Source organism: Podarcis bocagei, assembly GCF_964188305.1.
Source record: "Podarcis bocagei genome assembly, chromosome: 6".
In the NCBI taxonomy this organism is placed as follows: domain Eukaryota; kingdom Metazoa; phylum Chordata; class Lepidosauria; order Squamata; family Lacertidae; genus Podarcis; species Podarcis bocagei.
In genome coordinates this window covers 70,895,688-70,916,880 of record NC_138130.1, presented here as the reverse complement: position 1 = coordinate 70,916,880, position 21,193 = coordinate 70,895,688, and the positions used below count along the sequence as shown (strand labels likewise).

Sequence of the window (21,193 nt, the reverse complement as noted above, 5' to 3'; positions counted from 1 at the left end):
AGTGGTCCCATTGATTTATCTTCTGTGACCCTGCAATAACTTTCAGTCATACCAATGCTAGCTTAAGCTTAACCTCTTCTAAATATAGGGCTGGTACTGGCCATGTTGCAGGCTACCAGGAGAAAAACCATTTGTTTTGTAATATAAATCAGCCTTCACCAACCCAGGACCCCTCCAGATGTTTTGGAATGTGACTCCTATCAGCGACATCCAGCATGGCTGTGTGGCTTGTGCTGAGGGGGAGTTGTAGTTCAACACACTTGAGGGACAACTAGGTTGGGAAAGGTCAAGCAAATACATTAGCACTGAACAGTTATATGTACAAAAAGTTTTTTAAAAAGTAAAAAAAGAAGAGTGAGAACTGCGGACTCATGAGCAACTCTTCTGCTTCCCTTCCTTCAACACTGCTCCCCAGTTTTGAGGCTAGGAGTGCTACTTCATGTAAGAAGTAGCTGCTGTATAGCATCACAGAAATTGGCCCAGGACAGAAAGGCGCTAATGTGCCAAACACTGTTATGTTGGAAAGTAGTCCTTTCATGAAGTCTGGTCTTTATGAAAAGTGGCAGTTCAACAGTGCAGCACTAAAGAGACACAAAACGGTGGGTAAAAAAAAGAGAGAGAGAGAGAGTCCTTTGTAGTCTTTCCCTCATCTAACCAAAAAGGAGAGAAATAAAAATGAACTCACGTGCATACACTCATTTCTCTTTTAAACAATACCACAACTCCTGTGACTATAAAGTTACCTCATAAGTCATTACAGCACTTTTCCACACATGCAAAACAACTAATTTCCTGATTTTCTTTTTCTTTGAGTAGTGCATCATCAAGGCCACGGTGTATCAACAAAAGTCTTTCTCCACTTGTTTCCATGTCCATTGCCAGATTGCTTTACCTTGCTGGGAAGGGAAAAATAAACCACAAAATTATTATCTGAAATTTGGGACACTTTAAAAACAAACAGTTAAATCTGATAAATCGAGCGAGTGCCTTCAGAACTTAAGGTAGGTGGCTTGAGATAGGAATAATAGCCATTCATTATATACATTATGAAAGATCAGCATCAATTGGTTTTTGCAGCTATTTTCAGTTCCACAAACCTATTCGAGGATGTGCAAATGTATTTGAAGTGTAAGACTGAATGCAGAAGGTCCCAAGTTCCACCCTTAGCATCTCCAGTTAAATTGTCATGTGATGCAAAAGATCTTTACAGCACACCCTGGAGAGCCAAACAAATCATGGCTTAGCATGATGTGTTTGGTCCATCTGGCTCTGACTGCCAGTGGCTCTCCAGGGTGTCATGTAAAGATCTAGTGTTTTCTAGCTATTCCTTTGTAGCTTGGCAAACATCTTGGGTGGGGTGGCTAAACAAACCAGAGTTAATTATGGATTGGTGTACTCACAAGCCTTCCTTAACACAAACCAAGTTTCACAAGCCAACAATAAATCATGGCTTGAGGATGTGGTTTGCTGATACCAAACAAACAATAGTTAAGGTGGTGGGTTTGGATGGTCAAACTACGGTTTAATAAACCGTAGTTTACTTAACCATGGCTTACTGTTATGTGCAAATGAGATGTCAGTACAAGGCAGGTTTGTATGTCCATGTGGAGAAACAGTGACATGACCAGGTTACGTGAATGAATGATGTTCTGTTATAAAAAGGGTTTGATTTGTAGATAGTTCTGAATGAGACAAAAAGATTGGCAGTTTACTTCTAAAAGAGACCTGGAGCATAAAAGGTGTTCCTCAGTTAGCGTAACAAGAAAGAGTTATGCTAAAAACAATTAATAAAAGGGGTATCTATATGCCTTGCAAGACTTTCCATGATGTCAGTTGACATTGGAGACCAGCTTCTTAAGGCAGGATAGTGGAACCAAAAAGGTCAAACTGTGGCAGATCTTCAGTGGACATTCCATTTGGACTCGCTCATTCTTAGTTAAAAATCAACAAGACATTGGGGTGACAGAGCATAATTTTTGTGTAGTTGAACTGTTTTCTGACTGAAGGGATTATAAAGACAAAGTACTGATGAGAGAGTATGAAGAGGACTGTCAAGTCCAGACTGAGTATTTCAGCCTAGCCTACATCAAAGGGTTGCTGTGAAGAAAAAAACGGGGAGGGGGGAACCCTTGAGCTCCTTGCAAAAAAGGTAGGATATAAATTGAATAATAATGTCCTCTTATTTTACACTTCAAGTATCCCCATTGACTCTTTAACACAGTACAAGTGGGGTTTAATGAATTTTACTTACTTTCTCATTGAATCTAGTGTTAAGAAGATGCACAAACAGTTGGAACAAACAGATTAAACACTCATGATTATCTCACTGATGAATTGCTTGAATGACTAAAACCTAATTACTTGCAAGTTCAGTTGCAGTCCTAGATTAATTAATCTTGATTCCCATGAAATCAAGATTAATACAGAAGCCACTGAACTAAATAGCAAGCCAGAGATTAATGAAGTATGTAAACATGAACACTTATTTCCCACCCTGCTCAATTCCCTGTGGATTAATAATAAAATTAGGAAAATCAGTATTTTTAGTAAGCATTAGTCTAACAGACTGATCACATCCACTACCAATACCATTTTGTCTGATCACATCCACCACCAATACTATTTTGCCTTTATTTATAAAGGAAGGAAAGTAATTTAAAAAACAGGAATAAAGTGACAATTCAAAATGTTGCAGTGTGGAGGGGTGTTCATGGTCAGGGTTCCTGACCACCAGCTAAGCAATGTTGCAGGAAACTCTTCCCCCTGACCCTGTGTGTGCCTGGCAACTTTGCTTGTAGGCCTTTCACAGCCAAGTGGAATCTGCAGCAAACCTTGCACAGTAGAAGGCTCTCATTCAGTTTTCCAGTCAGTCCTACCTTCTTTCAAGATGTTCCAATCCAATTCCTCCACTCAATATACTTTAGCCATTTAGCATGTTGTGTACTCATTGGACTGTTTCTGTCTCATTCCCCTCTTCTCCCTTTTCAGGTTCTCTCTCTCTCTCTCTCTCTCTCTCTCTAACCATGGGACTGCTAATAACCTCCCTCTTGTGTGAGGGTGTCGTAATTTTGGCTCCACAAGCTCCACACTCAGATAATATGTTTACCATTAGTATATGTTCTATTTGTGAACTGCATTCTTTGCTACAAGGCTGTGAGCCTCTCAAGGGAGGCAAACGCACATCTACAAGTTTTACCCTGGCTCAGTAACCAGCCTATATTTGTGCTCGCTGCTGACTCCTTCCCTAGTCATCCGCATTTGCCAAAAGGGCTGGGGAAGATGTAGGAGATTTGCTTCATATTGTTATTGGCTTTGGAGAAGAAAGAAGCTCCTTTCTATCACTGTTCTCTGTTGCATTGCATTCTGGGGCTCAGCAGTTGACTGAAATTTTGGGAGGGCAATCTGTGGACTGCAAAGCCCCCTGCCTGATTTAATAAGGGACCAGGGCCATTTGATGCAGCAAATGGATTTATGGAGCCACAGCTGCAAAACTAAAATCTGTAAAGATGCTGGAAATAAGGAAGTTTGCCAATGGCTTTAAAGTGACTATAAACCGCCACTATTTGGAGACACCCACACACACCTTATTTCATAGCTAGAAAAAATGGACCTCAGGGACTATTTCTGATGAAATATTCAAGGATTGTGTCTTACTAGAAAAACTAATAACTAGAAATACTAATGCTTTGAAGTGTGCCTCCTGTTTCATGAAAAAGGGAAAAAATCAAAACAAAGGAAAAATCCCATAGCCCTACTGAAAAGCAAAGCTAATAAATACAGGCAAAACTTACCATCATTCTAACATCACTCCTTTCGCATCTTTGCAAAACCAAGCAAAACGTTAGTAGTTAGAGAAGCAAGGAGTAAACAGCAGTTTAGTAGAAACAGTGTTAAAATATATTGTAATTTAAGACATGCAAGAGTTCCATGTAATGGAAAAGAAATTAGAGGGTCTGATACGCAACCAGCCTTTCTCTTGATTCTACATCAGCATTCAGTGGGATTTCCCCCCATACCAGTTGGATCAAATGAGGAAATCAGAGACCAAAAGGCAAAAAAAAAAAAAAACAAAAAAAAAAAACAACATGCCAAGTTTTGCTAAGCACTACCCTAGAAACTTGTGAACCCCATGCAAAAGATAACTCATATCTACTTTTCAGAAGGAACAAATCTTTCATTAAGAAACTAATTCCTTTTGGCAAATGAATTTATAAGATCAAAGTGGTATTTATCCTAAAAAAAAAAAGCCATCTGAACTTTGAAAAGGTCCAGATAAACCAAGAATTACAGAGCCATAAACTATTTTCTAATACCCATAAGAGATCTATGAAAAACCAACAATTTAAGGTCAGGAATATTTTTTCATTATCTTGTATACATTTTTTATACAGCCCCAAAAGCTAATTTTTGGACTGGAACAAAAACCAAGTCCCTGAATATAAATCAAAATTTCAATTACTACCTACCATTAAGTGGTTCTTCGACAGCTTTCTGTAAAATATTTAAAATATATATGTGTATATATATATATATATATATATAAATGTCTTCATGTCTAGCTTGGATCTCCCAAATTAAATGACTCTAATTGACATATACAATAAATAATGATTCTACAAAACAAATACAAGAAACAGCAGAACATTAATTAGGTTAATGGCAGGCTGTTAGCTCTAGGGCCAGTAATGACAACATGTAGTCAAGAGCAGAGAGAAAATGTGTCCCACAGGTTGGCTCACAGCCTCATCCCCCCTCTCCAAAACTGCAAGATTGCTAGTCCCTTAGCTCCCAGAGGAGCTGATTTGGACAAGAGAGAAAGAATACATGGAGTGTAGATCCCAGTGTAATTATGAGTGTACACGTAATCCTCCATTTGGAGCCTACTGGAGCAAAGAGGATGTTTTATGAGACCCCAGCCTTAAAAGTAGGCTTTTTTTTTCCAAGGCTTCTGAATATTAAGCATTCCTTCTCCCAGTATTTATACAATGCTGTGTTATCTACTCATCCTTCCATTCTCAACTTCTTCTGATCATCTGTACCTATGAACTTACACATATGAAGATATGCTCTCATTACAACAGAGCAGACATGTGATAAGACCCAATCAGGAAATAGCTGTTGGCAAGTCAAGAATTTATTACTACAATATCAGATTGTGACTGCTAAGATGCAGAAATATTTCTGAATTAATAATTCTTCTGAGACTACTATAGTCACTGGTTGGAAGGCCTCAAAATCAGTGATGAGTTTCTTGATAACATAGTGTGGCCTATTTAATAACAAAAGGGGAAGGGATTGAAGGATCTTATCAATCAAATTCAACAATTAGGGGCAGGAGAATATGCCTTTGTTTAAGACAAAATTAGGCAAGTTAGAAGTCCCAAGAAAGCAAATTGGCCTAATCAATTGCACCCAAAACTCTTCAAGGCATTTTTTCAAGAAGGCTACCAGCCAAACAGATTACTTTCATCTATGTATGTAAAATAATCTAATAACATGGTTCAGCAATTGAAGAACAGGGGCAGGGCTGATACAAAGCCAAAGGACACTGCATATGAATTAAGGAAATGTTATGTGGCCCTCAGATTCTCCCTCTTGAAAGAAAATAAGTTCCTATTTAGAAAACATTAAACGGTCCTGTTTAACAAAAACAGATATTGAAAATCCTCAAAGGCCAGTTACAGTTATTGAGCTCTATACAGCTGTTGTTGAATTAAAATAATACTAAAACAAGAACAGATGGTTTTGGTACTAAATATCATAATATTTTCTTGAAATGCATTGTCATATCTTCTTCTGGGGGCATTAAATGCAGATATGCAAGAACAAACCTTTCCAAAAACATAGGCTTCTTTATCCTTAAGAAAGGATAAAGATGCTTCTGGAGTCAAATCTTACCAACCCATCACCCTTTTAAAACAAGAGTTTAAAATCTGGGCAACACAATCATTGGGAAGTATACTGCAGAAGATCAGTTAAGTTTTATTTAAGAAAAACATAAATTAGAAATGAATATAAGGAATCTTTTGAATATAATTCATGTGATTACTAAGTCAAAAAACCATAGAGGGGTTTATATATATATATATATATATATATATATATATATATATATATATATATATATATATATATGGGAAAAGCTTTTGACTATTTAGAATAGAGCTATTTGTACCTGATTCTGGAAAATGCTGATCTGGAAGGGAAATTTTCTACAGGAATATTGAAGATATATACTAACTCATATACTTCTGTCTCAGTTAGTTGTGTACGTTCAGTTTACCCTATCTATTTTTAAATTCATTTCCCCCTAACTATTGAGCCTTGAGCCAAAGTGTCAGGGTCTAAGCAGGCAGTAAGTACCATTAAGATGGGATAGTAGGATATTTAAATTAATTCATAAGCAGATGCTGTGGCATTATTTATATATTATTCAAATAACTCTTTCGAGAAGCTACTGAACCCAATTAAGGAATTTAATGTGATTTCTGTTACAAAATTAATTTTACAAACTGGGTGGGTTGTTTTAACTTAGATAAGACAACAAACAAAAAATTAACAAAATATCTGATTTAATGGAGAGATTTCCCTATTAAGTATTTATGCAAAGTCTGGAAAAGCTAACTAAAGTTAATCATGAAAAACTTATGCATGATGTTTAAACGTATTTTGCATGAGGAAAAGGTCTGCCCCAGAAATTACAGTAGTCTCGAAGACAGTTTTTATTTTTTGAATATACCACTGCCAGTATCTTCTGAAATAACCACTAACTGGCAAAAAAATACTAATAAGTTTTGCCTGGTATGGAGAAGAAAAAAAGAACCCCAGGGTTTCAGGAAAACTTCGTCAGACTTGGAAAATACATTTGAAGTGTACTAAATTTGGCAAGGAGTTGATAAAAGACCAATCAAAGTAGTCAAAGTGTATTATCTGCAGTGGATACAAGGAAAAATTAAGGCCAGGATTGTAACTACTCACTGCATACATGTTTCTCTCTCGGCTGGCTATATTAAAAGCTGCATTTCCCAGCGCCTTTTAATTGTTTATGGGGTTTGTTATTACTGTTTTTTATTGAGAGTTATGCACCTCAAATGATTTTAACCAAAGGGTTGTGTATACAGGCATCCCACCACTTATGTGGGGTGTTATGTTCCGGGCCCCCGTGCACATAACTGAAATTGCAAAAAGGGAGGAGCACCCAACTTTAATAGGGAGGGCACATGGGGTGGGGAGGGAGAGACTCGCGTGCACTGCTGGAACTGCTGCCTGGTAGTTGCTTGGGGCCACTGCCCAGTGTGCCTTCTCTTGCTTGGGGCTGCTGCTCCCAGCCTTCCCTCCAATTCCTCCCATCGCAGCGAGTGAGCAGCTGAGAGTGACTTCCAGGCAGCAGTACCAAGCAAGGGAAGGTGACCCAGGCAGTAGCACCTGAGCAGCTTGCAGGCAGCAGCTCCAAGAGAGGGAAGGCGTGCCATTTCAATCATTTTACTTCTTTATTTCACAGCAACCCATGTAAAAGCGGCCGCGCATGAGTAGGACACGCATGGGGCGGGGAGAGAGTGTCTGTACATTTTTTTTAAAAAAGAAATCAATAAACAAACCATGGTTAACATGATTGCCTTGCAGCCAGTCTGAAAACTCCCATTGTAAAAGAAGTGTGGTTAGGGCCTAATGGGACAGGGAAAGAGGATGTGTGGAAGCTTAAGGTACATTCTTGATCTCCTACCCATTGGCATAAATGTTAGGTCTGCACTAGGGCATAGGGCAGGTGTCTTATTTGCAACCTGACATATCCAGAACAGTGTGAAGTGCAACCCAGGCAGCTTACATGATAGATCAAAGGCCGTCCTGCACAGACGGATTTTACAATTTGCAGGGGAAAGGACTGGATCTCCTCCTTTTAACAGTAGCTGTATGGCTATCAATTTCTCCTACTGCCAGAGGGGGAGAAAATGAAACTTCAAGAAAGGGCTCAGGTCTGACAGATGAAGAAATATTAGAAGCACCTGCCGTTTCACTTTACCTTTCAAGTGTGCTTTCAGGAGATATATATATATATATATCCCAGTTCCATTGGTATACACCAGAGTTAAAAAAAAAAGCAGGCCTAGATGTCAAACATAGCAAAAGCGGTGGTAAATCCATTTATATATTGTACCACTTCAAGCAGCTAACCAAACTGAACGCTTTTCCATGTTCCTCCTCCCCACCTGCTACCCCCAACCATCAGCCAAAAGAACTCACATGTCAGGGAAAAGATTAGTTTAGAATGATTCTCATTAATTTTTATTTGTGCAGGGCTCTTGTTGTTGTTGTTGTTGACAGAAGAGCATTCAATCATATTAGCCCCATCTGCAGTCTAAAGTGGCACAGTGAATAAACAGCTTTACCAACCAATCCGCTGCTCATGAGAAACAGTCTAACAACAAACTTCAAGCGCAGCATCTTTTTGCCTTCCAGTCATATTTGAGTGACAGTGCGTCTATATAAGGAAGCAGGGATGAAGGGTAAGAGAGCCACGCTGCCTCCTGCCAATCCCTCTCTGGGCTGATCTTTCTATATTAGAAAGTAGCCAACACTAGTGTCGCAGTTGATAAGGAGCTTGCAGGAGTGGTGAAGCACCCCCCCCCAAAAAAAAGAATAGGGAGGAGGGCTAATTAGCATTGTGCATATTCACAAATCCTGATCCAAATCAGAACAATTTGGAAAGATTAGAAACTTAGCTGAGCTCAAGTGAGCCCCTCTGAATAACCTTGAGCAGTTTAATGGGCCTCCAGCATATTTCTCCCCCCAAGCTGATAAGAAAATTAAAAAATCAGAGTAAGAAAGGAGGGAGCTGGGGAGAATATCTTTGTGACTGACAAGGTTGGGTTTTAATTGGAGGGAATGGTCCTTTACCAGTGGACTCTAACTGCAGTGTTTTGGGGTTGGAATGCCGAAGAAATAAATATCCTTGTTCTTGTTAGTTCTTCTAGTGCTGCTGGCCTCTGGCGCGTGCACACACAGCTTTGTACTTCGATTCTGAGACTTTCTGGGGCCAACTGAGCAGAGCATAAGCCTGAAGCAGGGCTCCCCCCCCCCCACACACCTCATTCCTCTTATTCCCCTAGCCCAAGCATCCATCATTCTGAAATTCTGCATGTTACACTGTTGAGGTGTTCCTAGGAAAGTATGCCATTTTCATACAAAAATAACTTCCCCAAAAACCACAAGGAGGAAAGCAAATCCCTTTAAAAGGCACCTAGCACAACCCCCCCCCCCGCATTTATGTTTCTGAAATTTGGCAGGTTTTCACCTTTAGGGAAGCACATATCTCTTGAAGAGACACAGTATCCCCTAACAAATTTACCACAACAAAGTAGAGGAGATTGGATTCATTCTTTTTTAACCACTCCAAAACTGTAAAAGCTGTCCTTGCAGGAAAATGAACCCAGGAAAGCTTTGGTTTCACCAAATGGAAACTGGGACCTGAGGTGAACTGAGCAGCCTCTGAAGGAATCAAGAGTCAAATTGCACTACTCTCTGAAGTGCTGAACTGGGGCCTGAGCTTAATCTTTAGGCTTTAATCTACTACCATTTCACCGTTCAAAGCTGTAGTATACAAGTTACCTGAAATGCCTTGCCTTGATTTTATTTTTCAAATGTTTCAAATTTTTCTAGCTTTTTTATTATTTTAAAAAAGGTTACTTCTCCCATTCTTAACGATTCCAATGTATGAGTGGTAAAGCTGCAATTCAAGTCTCCACTCTGTAGTCGTTGTATAATGAAGGAGATGGGAAAAGATGTTGAATGAATCAAGAGTTGAATGAATAATGAGGCAAAGCCAGGGTTACATGTCTACATAACCTATTAAAATGGCAAGAATTCTCATTGCCGTGATTCTACTTGCTACCAATCTGATCAAACCAATTGTGAAAGATTCAGAATCACATTATGTATCACCTGAGTCATCCAGCAACCCCGTATGCATTAATTTTAAGCTTACCTTTGGAGGCTGATGATCTTTGAATCTGGTACCTATGGTTACAAGTAAAAATATAGCACAATTTCTTACTGGATACTCAAAGCACACAAATCTAATCACCACTATGCAGGGACATAAGACGACCAAGAAAGAATTTCAGCCAAAGCCTTGGACTCATGCTCTGTCCCCTTCCTGCCATTTTCCTACATGGCTACTAGCATTTACTTTCAGTTGTTGCACATGAAGCACAGCTTGTTTAAGCCAGCGCCTCCTACTGGTATGTGATGTTTGTTGAAAGATGCTGTGAAACAGAAAGTAAAGGCTAGCAAACTCCTTCCAATCACACGGGAGGAGAGGCAAGAAGGAAGCATGTGACAATTCATGGTTTTAGCATTACCTGCAATGAGGCCATTGTCTAATATGTTCTCTTTTCCTTTCTACTTCTTAACTTGTGTCTCAGTCTCATCCTCCTCGCTTTTCCCATGCTTATCTTTTAAACATTGTAGGAGTGTGACAGAAGCAAAGCTTTTCTTCTGGTTGCTCGTGCAAAGTTCCTTTCTTGGCCCAGACCTGCATTCTTGCAAGCTTTCCAGGAGTGCATGTTCAAAGCACAAATTGTGTGGAATGTTTCTTCAATATTTATATCTTTGGTTAAAACCACATGTCCCTCCTTCCCTTTTCATGTTTGCTATTGGAATGCAGTATACAGGATGAAAATGGTACACATGCAGGACTTTCCACCTCTACGACCCAAAGCCAAGAAGCAGAGTTCATAGCCATGCATGGATGGATTCCACAGCAGTAGCCTTCAGCTTTTACAGATGCAGAACACACACCTGCCATGGGAGACTCACTTTGGCTTTTATCTTACAATGTGTGACTATATTTGTCTCTTCTTCTATCCTCCTCTCCCTTCCTTCCTTCCTGTCCCTGGCTGTTTCTTTACCGCTAACGGTCTTTCACCACTTCTTAAAGACTTATTTATTCCAACTGCCATTTCTTAATTTATTTGGCTGCTGCTGTGGGCTTAAAAGTAAAATAAAAAACAAACCTGCTGCTGCCCACTTTACCTGTTTTAAAGCAGTGATGGTTAGAAGTTAGAGCACAATGTACTAGTAGATTCATGGGCAATTGACATTAGATTGGCAAGGGTTTCTGGTGCTCGATTTTTATTTTTACAGTAGCAACAACTTCCCGCAACTAAATTAGGCTGCTGAAATGAAGAAAGCTAACAAGGAACCAGGAGTGCACTTGTGTTGAAGGAGTGAGACCTCATCAATTCTGTCACTGAGAACAATTTCTTAGACATAAATTGAACCATGGTCCTTTAACACTAACTAGAGGTGGACATATAGGCTGGAGTTCCAGTACAAAACACAAAGTGGTTCCAAAAAGCAGAAGTCTGCTCAGCTCTTGTATCTATCACTATCAGCAGATAATTGATTTTTTAAAATGTTATGTTGTTAGCCACCTTTGGAAGTCTTCAGGTGGAAAGGCAGGACATAAGTTTACTAAAAATTAAAAAAAAAGATGCGCTCTCACACACAAACATAGAAAAAAAATGGAATCATGGTCATAGTGCAATTCAGCACATAATTCAGCTTTGGGTCAATCATGACCTAGCCGAGAAGATCACAATTACACAGTACTAGTCCTCTCCCTTCACACCTGTATCAGAAGCACCTGTGGGACATGGATACATAGAACAAAAAGCTACGTACACAAAACACTTTTGGAATAGATTGTGTGAATGCAGTTCCAATCTCTTCATGTTTACCTCCTCAATAAGTTTGTGAAAGAACTGCAGAAGCGTTCCTTCCTTCTGAAGCACTCGGAAAGCTTAGAAAAACTTTAAAGGGCTTAACCTTTTCCTCTGAACAGCAGCCTCCAAGGTATAGTTTCAAAGAGAGATGCTACTGTGCATGGGGTGGGGGCTAAGAATCAGAAAGCCCCGTTATATCCATGGGCCAAGTTACATGCTTCTCTGGATAGTTTTAACCATGTGATATCTATTATTTCAGCTCAAAGACTTCAAGGCCTATGTGCAAGATACACACAGCTGTATTATTACTGTCTAGCTTGCAAACTTTCCTTTCAGCAAGACTGTGTTTATTTTTCAAATACCTATTAAGCAGCATTTGTGCCAGAGCAACCCTCACATTCTTCATCCACATAACTTGCATATAGAAAATCCAGACCAAATATTTTCAGGTATACATAGTCAACAACTGCCTACACAACCCAACTCCATTTTCTCTCCAATCAGCAAACTCACCTTCCCTTCATTTACAATGCAGGCATACTGCTTCTTCAGTCTTGAGTCTCCAAAATGATTTTGGAGTACAACTGCCATTATCCCCAGCTGAATGGTCAGGTATGAAGGGGGTTGTAGGCTAACAACATCAGGGGCCCAAGGTAGGAATAAAGTTCTACTTCAAGTAAGCCTGGGACCTGATTATGTGCCCCCAAGTTTGATTGCTGATTGCTTTCCTTTTATCAATAGATCCCCCAGACCAAAAATATTGATCTGCATTAGAATGCATCAGAAGATGCCTTATAGAACTCAGTTGCTGGATATGTGCCCCTACTGAACAACATCAGCACCTTCTATTTCTCGTAAAAGGTTTTTCTGAAAGAAAGGAGAATTATGGGCTCCACACCACTCCATGGAAGGCAGCTCATTGTACTCATGGCACAGGACTTAAAAACAGCCCAATATAACCCTTGCAAACAGAGACAAATCAGTGAGATCCACTGTCAACTTCCATCCCTTCCTCAAAACAATGCTACATAGTGCCCCAAATATTTATCTGATAGGCTAGGTGCAATATCCAGCAAAGTAGTTCCATTAGCCCAAGGATTTCTGTCTTCACAATGGTACTTCACCTCCCTCTAATCTCCCCACGTGCCATCCCCAAATCTACTCATGTGGTAAAGGAACTTTTTTGCATGATATCACCCCATGTACGGAGAACCTTTCTCAGTCTGAGGGCCACTGTCCCTTCTGGGGGCTGTATGCCAGTGGTGGGCGAGACCCAAGGCAAAAAGTAGATGGAGCCAGAGGTGGAACAAAGAATGCAACTCTTCCCTTTGTACAGGAGGCTACATTCAAGCTACATGGAAGTCACTGGTTTCTATCTACATGCCCCCACATACACATCCTCCATCCAGGCAAGCAAGCAAGGGGCATTATCATAGCTCAAGGACACATCTCAGCCAGTCAAGAGCCCTCAATGAGGGTACAGAACAGGATCTGTGAGCAGTGTGACCTGGGGAGAGTCCTCAGGGCTGGAAAGAAGCACGGGCAAGGCTGCATTTGGCCCCTGGATGTGAGGGTTCCCCTTGCTCATACACAAGGCAACCTGCATTTGTGATCTTCTGGTCAATCCTCTCCGAAATGGCACTAAACAAGAACTTTGTTTGAATATTCATTTGGTTTTAAGATAAAGCATTTCATGTATACTCTAAGTAAATAGTACTTACCAATAACAACCATATAAATGAAAGCAATTGCTGCTACAATATCAATAATTCCTAAGCCTGCAATCACAACAGAAGTTTGTTTTGGTGGGCATTCTGTTGAGAGAGAGAAAATGGAGTATTTAGGTTAGCATTTTTGTTTCTATTTTCTGAGTTTGTCTGGCAGTGTAACTACAACACTTAGGAAAATATCTACAGCCATAACATCTTGCAGCAATGTGCACATTGTCACATTAGTTGTCAGAAAGTGTCAGAAAGTGTCAGGTTTTGCTGTATCTTTTACATGCATCAACCACCATAAGGAATATGCAGAAAAATATCAAGGAACTGTGGGTCAAAAACCAACAGCAAACAAATACACTTGGCTGTATTTTAATTTTCTGCAAGCATTGGTCTCTAAGACTCATAATTTCAATGGTTTTATGCTAAAACCTGGATCACAAACATGTTCTTTGATAATATGCAGTTTAGTGAAATTAAAATATTATTCACTAACAATGAAGTTATTGACAGGAGACTGAAGAACAGATGTTACTTCTATCTAGGACAGGGGGAACCCCCCCCCCAATACAAACACAATTATTTCTAAACTCAAAATGGTGAGTGTGGAGGAAATATTTAGATGCTGGATGCCAAAGAACAACTCATACACTTGCAGAAGACTTGTTGAATAGGCTTGTGTTAAAATGAGTCACCGTGAGCCTAAAAAAAAATATTCTGCAAAATTCTATGCAATGACTTTGACACACAGTTACACAAAGCTTAGTAATCTTGCTGAAATTTAAGAATGCATACAATCAATTTCCTCTTCCTTAATCAGAGACCCCAAATTTTGTGTGCTGGTGTGGTGTGGTGGTGGACCTCTCACTAATGCCAAAGGAAAAGACTAGAAACTGCATAGCAAAATCAAACTCCTTTCAGATATTTTGTGATCTCAAATGAGTATCTGCAATCCACAGGAGTCACTGCAACCCTGAACTAGCCTTTATCTAATAAGAAAGATAAGAGGCGAGCATACAGAGCCATTAGAACAGAGCTACTGCCGCTTTATTTGCCAAACATTGAATATTGCTTTAGAGCAGTGGCAAGGGCTGCAGACTGGATGCCTGCAGTTAAAGATAATTTATTCAAACAAGGTTTTAGGACACACACACACAAAAAAGCAGCTCTATTGCTTTCTTTTTTTAAAGGCTGCAATAAATGTAATTTCACAGAGGCAGCTTTTTCTAAACTCAAATCTAAGCACAATCTCCACGCCCCCACCAAAAGAGCACCGCAAATTTAGATGTCTAGTATGCTATTATTATTTCTGGCTGGCCACCCTTAGAAAGACAACCTTTAAATATTTGAAACTCAGTCATTTCACACATTCTGTCATCTTGCTGATGTTTAATGCTGTTAAGAGTAAAGAAATGCATCTAAATGTGATCTAAACTTCTGGGTTGGCGCCTCTGGCAATGGCGGATTTCCTCCGATCGGGAGGAATCTGCTCCGTGGAAAACAGGGTCTGAACCGCCACGGCGAGGCAGAGACCCATTAAAAACCACAGGCGGGAGGAGCCTGTGGAAGTGGGATTTGGCTGGCACCTTTTGCGCCTCCCCTACTCACGGGGAAACCCTGTTTTGGGGATCCGGAGCGACGTGGGGTGAGTGGCGCGGTGCTTTGAATCGACTGCTTCTTTCACGGAGTGAAGCCGCATTGCTGTTGCCGGAGAGCGCTGATTTTTTCCTGTGGACAATTGGACCTTAAACAACTACTCGTGAGTAAAACGGAAAATTGGATTCTTAAATACTTTAATTCGGCACTGAAACGGGAAGGTTATAAACAGGAAGTCCGCCTCCCGTTTTTGTAAATAGACTGAAGCAAAGATGTTACAAGTTAAAGCCTTTGAAAGCTTTTGGTAAAGGATAAAATTTCCACCGGTTTTAAAATACAAAAACCCCCTTGGAAGCAGGAGAAGAGGGGGAAATTTTGGATCTAGTGAGCCTGCAGGAGAGAGTGAAGAAATTAAATTACCACTGCTCTGAACCTGGGAACGGGCTGCCAGATGACGTTTGGAGAGAGTGCTTTTGACAGAATGGATTTGACAGCTAGCTAAATAAGAGTAAGATACTGTTTCCATTGTCCCCTTCTGCGTTTAAAGAAGAGGAAAAGTAACTGAAAATTTATCTTTAATGCCTGAGTTGCGCTTGAAAGAACTGATACAAGTGGAGACTGTTTCCCTCTAGAGGGAGCTTTTGAAACTGTTACAGGATATAACTGGGGGATTTCCAGTGGCAGATAAGGAGTCTGAGAACCAGAGAGCGACCTTGGACTATTTAAAAATGTTGACAGGAGAGGCCATTGTGACTGTTTTATGCAAGATAAGCGGTTCGCTGGGACAGCTTCATAAGAAGATGGATGACATGACTTTCAAAGTTGATAATTTGGAACAGAAAGTGATCAACTTGAGTCAAAAAGCGAACACTAATATAGAAATAATTCAGGACTTGGTACAGGAACCCATTTTGGCAGGACAAATGGTGGAGGAGAAGGAGGAGAAGGAGAAGGAGAATGCTGCTGTTGTTGAACATAAAATAATACAAGTGAGATCTGTGGTTTTTCAGAAGCAATTTGAGGATTATAAGTTGAGGCCTTCTATGATTGAATCTAGGAAAAGTCAGACTCTGAGGAATGGATCCCGGCTTGGATTAAAGAAGGAAAGTTGGAAAGAGCCTTTTATGCAGGGATTAACTGACTTTTGGGACATGGACTTAGGCCTGGAGGAGATTGAAGTTTTGGGGGCCTTTGGAATTGGAGGAATTTTGAAATATACCCGGAAATACTTCATGGACTGTAGCTTTAACTATGGAAATTTAGTTGATCTGTTCAGAAGGAAGAAAAGGTTGGACAGGCTGGAGTTTCCCCGAGATTTGCTCTTTAGCATTAAAGCAAATGAAGAAGATCTGCAGAAGGGACTTAGAAAAGAGTTAAGAGCCTCGGACATAAGATCGCCAGGTTGATGGACTTTATGGAATTGATGGAAAGGACTGGCAGAATCCGAAACCTGGGAGAGGAGATGGTGGAAGAAGATTGGAAAATTTAAAGTTTATATATAGACTTATCGTAAAACTAATGAGTGATAGAAAAATGGTGGAATGATTTTTTCCCCTTATTTTTTATGGGCTTAACAGAAATGTTATAAGGAGTTAAGTACATATAAGTATCTTAGTTTTAATGGAAAATAAGGTTAAAAAAAATACGTTATTTACAATATCACAGAAAATGGAGAAAGATGGAAAGGATTTGCTGAAACAATTTATAGAAGTGGAACACAAAAAGGGAGGTGTGAGGAGGTCGAGGAAACAAGGGAATGAAAAATAGAGTATGGAAAAGAGACAATGTATGTTTTTAAATTGTTTTTGTTTTGTTCTATTCAGGGTTAAGGATAGGGAGTGGGGTTTGTTTAGCCTAGTTTAAGGTGTTTAGTTTTGAGTTTAGGTTGTGTTTTGTATTGTTTATATATTGTATTGTATTGTTTATTCTTTTTGTTTTTCTCCTTTGTTTTTTCTTTTGTTTTTCTTTCTTGCTTGCTTTTTTCTTTTTTTGCAATCTATAAAAGTAATAAATATTATTTTTTTTAAAAAAAGAAAGAAATGCATCTAAATGTGAAAAGATTTATCTTCACAATTTTCTCTGCTGCAGTAAGTGAAAACTGTGTGTGTGTGCGTGCGCGCGCAGGCGGGTGCACAAACACACCACACACACACACACACACACACTAAGATTGTGGGCACAAATTAAAATAATTACAAAAAGGTCAGCAGTAGCTCTGAGTGAATCTTTAGGATATGCAGTATTACAAAGTTAACAATTTAATGCAAACCCTTTAGATCCTACTTACAAAATGCAGCAGTACATGGCATAGCCATTCTAATTAGAAGGTAACACCACCTTCAGGCAATTGTTTGTTCAAGAGATAAAATAGTAGTTCGAAGTCCTCATAGATCCCTGTTCTATAAAATCCTGTGTGGATTTCACAAACCCTTTGTGCATTTCATAATGGAGACAAGCTGCTTTGTGGGATATTTGTTAAGTGTGCTAGCAAACTGATTCCCCTTGATAGTATAAAGGGTAAATAATTTCTAGGGAACAAAAAATGTAAAGAATTTTAATAAAATAAAATACATTGCTCACCTGGCAAACTTGTAGCCAAACCTGCCACAGCAATTAAATATCCAAGCGCTTTCAGAATTATCAGAATAATTGCAAAGAGCGGTGGCTTCTCGAAAACTGGGGAAATAATCATACGTTATTGAGAAAAGAATGGCAAAACCAAAAAGATACATAAGTGAAAAATGGAACAAAGTAAACACCTTCTGAAATGCAACTGAAACCAGTGTAAACGTGTGCTACATGTATCTTATTACATCACAGTACATACAACGCTGTATATTGAAACAGAAATGATATACCAAAGACAAGTGGCTGCATTCCTCGATCCAGCTAACTTTCCGCACTTAGGTGCACACATGTTTATATCAGAGCTAATCAGAGTATTGGATTCATCCACTTATCTTTACCAAGTTAAACAATCTTTGCAGCTTAGCTTCTTGTCTCTGTCAGGGAACATTGGCAGATGAGGCCAACTTATCTACTGGCTTCAAGTAACACCACACTTCTGTGAATGGCAAAGGAGGAAACAAAAGTTCGCTCTCTCCAGCATCTGCAGTGAAATGCCACAACGCAGACACACGCTACACCTCAATACAGGCGTACCTTGGTTGAGGAACACCTTGTGACTCGAACATTTTGGCTCCCGCAGCCAATCGGAAGCCGCACCTTTGTTTCCGAACGAAGTCAAACGGACTTCTGGAACAGATTCCGTTTGAATTCCGAGGTACGACTGTAATGCTAAAATTTCTCCCAGAGGTTCTCCAATACAGGGCTGGAGCTAGCATTGTTAAAAAGATCTACAACCCTACAAATCTAAGGGGTTCTTCCCTTTCTGCTTCCTCTCCCCACACCACAATGGATTATGAAAACAAGTTCATGAGTTAGTAAAGTAACAGATTCTCACCTGATTGAAACACAAAGAAGAGAGGTGGCACCAAAAGGATAGTAGGGAGTACAACTAAGCCAAGACCAAATTGAGATGCTAATGTAAAGCCCTCTGCAAGAAGCCAAATGAAATAAAAAAAGAAAAGAACAGTTACTATTCAGGGAAAGCAAGACAAGTGTTATTTGATCTAGACTCTACGTTACCCCTTGCTCTTAAATCCTGCAACCCATAAAGCTATTGGTTTAGACGAAAAGAACACCCCAACACATTTGTGCCCCGAATAAATATATATTATTTTACCCATTGTATTCTTGGAATACACCATTTATTACTAGTTCTTGAGAAAGGAACAGTACCGGACAGCCTCAAGGAAAATAAAAATTAAGTGATACAATCACAAGAGTCTTACCCCTTTAAAGTAACAGTGTTTACCATATCCTAAACGAGGCAGAAAATTATGAAGGTGACCTACTTAAATGCCCTCTGCAAGAGGAAACTAGAACTGTTTCCATAACAGGATGTAATAAACAGCACTCCAGAACCACCCAAGCTATTCACATAACAAAAGTATTCATATCAAGACTACTAAATAAGAAAGAAGGTGCTCTTTTACTTGAAAAGCTAACATTCAGATTAAGATTCTAACTGTTACCAAGTTTGTCAATGGAGATTGCAGGCCTTTCTTGGAACATGTGATGCCCCCTCTCAGCCTCTTAACTTAACTCATATTCTTTTACACACAGTGCTTGCACAGCAAAAGAAATACAGCAGGTGTGGGGAACCTTTTTGTTCTCCAGGTGTTGCTAAATTATAACTCTCATCGTTCAAAGCAAGTTATGTCCAGTGCCCGGGGACGATGAGAGCTGTAGTTCAGCAACATTTAGATGGCCAAATATCCCCCACATCTGAAATCAAAGCAGAAACAAACTAAGGCCACCGTACTCAGTCATCTTACCACACCTAGCTATTTCTGACATGACTAATTTATACTGAACAAGAAAAGGATTAACAATAGGAAGAAGGTGAGTGCATGCAAACAATAAAAAGCCTGTCCTTGAAATCTCCCACGGAAATTAAAAGGGGTTGCAGAAAAGCATCACTTAGAGAATTAGGCTCACGGTTCACAATCTGGTATAGTCACAGATTGTTCAAGTTTGAGACTGTCACACAATTCTGCCCCTCCCCCCGATTTTGTTCTCTCCAATTCACAGCTCTTTGGGCATGCTAAAATTAGTCTGTTAGCAATTTTCAATGCATTTATGTTTTACTTTTATTAAGAGCATGCTATTGAACTGTCATGTGTTAAATAAAACAAAATGAAGCTTTGGGCTTGTTTGAAAGTAGCATTTAAACTACAATAAGTATGCTTTATTAACTTTTTTTAGCTAACCGAATACTTTGATTTAAATATTTGGCTACTAGAAAAAAATATTTATACAGCGCATACAATTAGTAAGTCCCCCCCCCTTTAATTTAGTAAATAAAAGTCAAACAAACAAGTTAAATCAGATCCAAGTAGAGCACCAGAAAATGAACCAGTGTTACTGGCCCTGTGCATACAAATCTAGGTGCTATTAGGTTAAACTGTCTCTCTCACTTCTACTTGGTATGAATTGGTATGAGCTGTGAATTGGAGAGAACTATTTCCTAGCATTAACAAAATCTGGAGGAGGGGTAGGATTGTGTGCCATTATTCAGCCCGGACACTGAGGTCCAGCGCCGAGGGCCTTCTGGCAGTTCCCTGGCTGCGAGGTTACAGGGAACCAGGCAGAGGGCCTTCTTGGTAGTGGCGCCCACCCTGTGGAACGCCCTCCCAGCAGATGTCAAGGCAATAAGCAACTATCTTACTTTTAAAAGACATCTGTTTAGGGAAGTTTTTTAATGTTTGATGCTGTATAGTGTTTTTAATATTCAGTTGGAAGCCACCCAGAGTGGCTGGGGAAACCCAGCAAGATAGGCGGGGTATAAATTAATTAATTAAATAATAATAATAATAATAATAATAATAATAAGAAGAAGAAGAAGAAGAAGAAGATTAAGTGTGCATCTGAGGCCTACAAGCTTCCTTTCCTTTCCCTGTGCAGAAGGTAATAACTTCCCCTTTTCCTTTATTTGAACAGGTTTCTCATCTCCCATATAAAACCTTCTGCAAAGCTTGAAGGAGCTCTACTGATGCCCAAGTAGCTTCAGTGGTTATGTCCAGATCTGGCTGGTTCACCAGCTGTGGCAACCTCTCCAATAGACTACTGCAACATGCCCCATGTGGTGCTGCCCTTAAAAGTGGTCCAGAAGTTGCAGGTGGTATACAGCATGGCAGCCAGGATACTGACAGATGTTGCAAAGTGGCATCATGAGTCTTTTAAAAGAGGCCCCGTGGAACATGTGTACTCTGTATCCACGGGGCCTCTTTTAAAGGACTCACCCTGTACCTGTCCTCCAGAATCTGCACTGGCTATCTGCCTGCTACTGGAACCAATCTGAGGTGCACCCACTGGTAGACAAAGCTCTAGCTCTACTTAATAACCATCTATCTGAAGGACCAGCTCCCTTGTTACTGGTCAGCCCATGCTTTAAGATCTGCATGACTTGCTCATGGTACCACTGATATCCATAGATCATGGCAGAGTAATGTGGCACACTACGGATGTGGAATTCCCTCCCCACAGAGGTTTGTTTGTCCCCTAAATGTCATCTGAAGACATACTTGTCTC

General features: G+C 39.8%; 1 protein-coding gene and 1 long non-coding RNA gene across 9 annotated transcripts in view; one reads left to right on the top strand and one right to left on the bottom strand.

Moving 5' to 3' along the window:
* Window positions 1-690: 690 nt before the first annotated feature.
* The window catches only part of CD47 (CD47 molecule), a 44,306-nt gene continuing 23,803 nt past the window's right edge, over window positions 691-21,193 (bottom strand). Inside the window, exons 5-11 of one of the 8 annotated variants that reach the window (XM_081199055.1) lie at window positions 18,501-18,593; window positions 17,618-17,713; window positions 13,445-13,537; window positions 9,983-10,014; window positions 4,467-4,491; window positions 3,779-3,819; window positions 691-886 (exon numbers count right to left, since the gene is read on the bottom strand). In XM_081199055.1, coding sequence (XP_081055181.1) covers window positions 3,794-3,819; window positions 4,467-4,491; window positions 9,983-10,014; window positions 13,445-13,537; window positions 17,618-17,713; window positions 18,501-18,593 — 365 coding nt within the window. In that variant the 3' untranslated portion in view covers window positions 691-886; window positions 3,779-3,793. Of the gene's footprint in view, window positions 897-3,778; window positions 3,820-4,459; window positions 4,492-9,982; window positions 10,015-13,444; window positions 13,538-17,617; window positions 17,714-18,500; window positions 18,594-21,193 lie in introns of all 8 variants that reach the window. The other 7 variants (XM_081199057.1, XM_081199056.1, XM_081199053.1 and 4 more) reach the window with 7 other exon arrangements.
* On the top strand, window positions 4,498-9,246 carry LOC308589713. The gene is made up of 2 exons (XR_014009452.1): window positions 4,498-5,349; window positions 6,598-9,246. It is a non-coding gene; the product is annotated as an uncharacterized lncRNA (long non-coding RNA).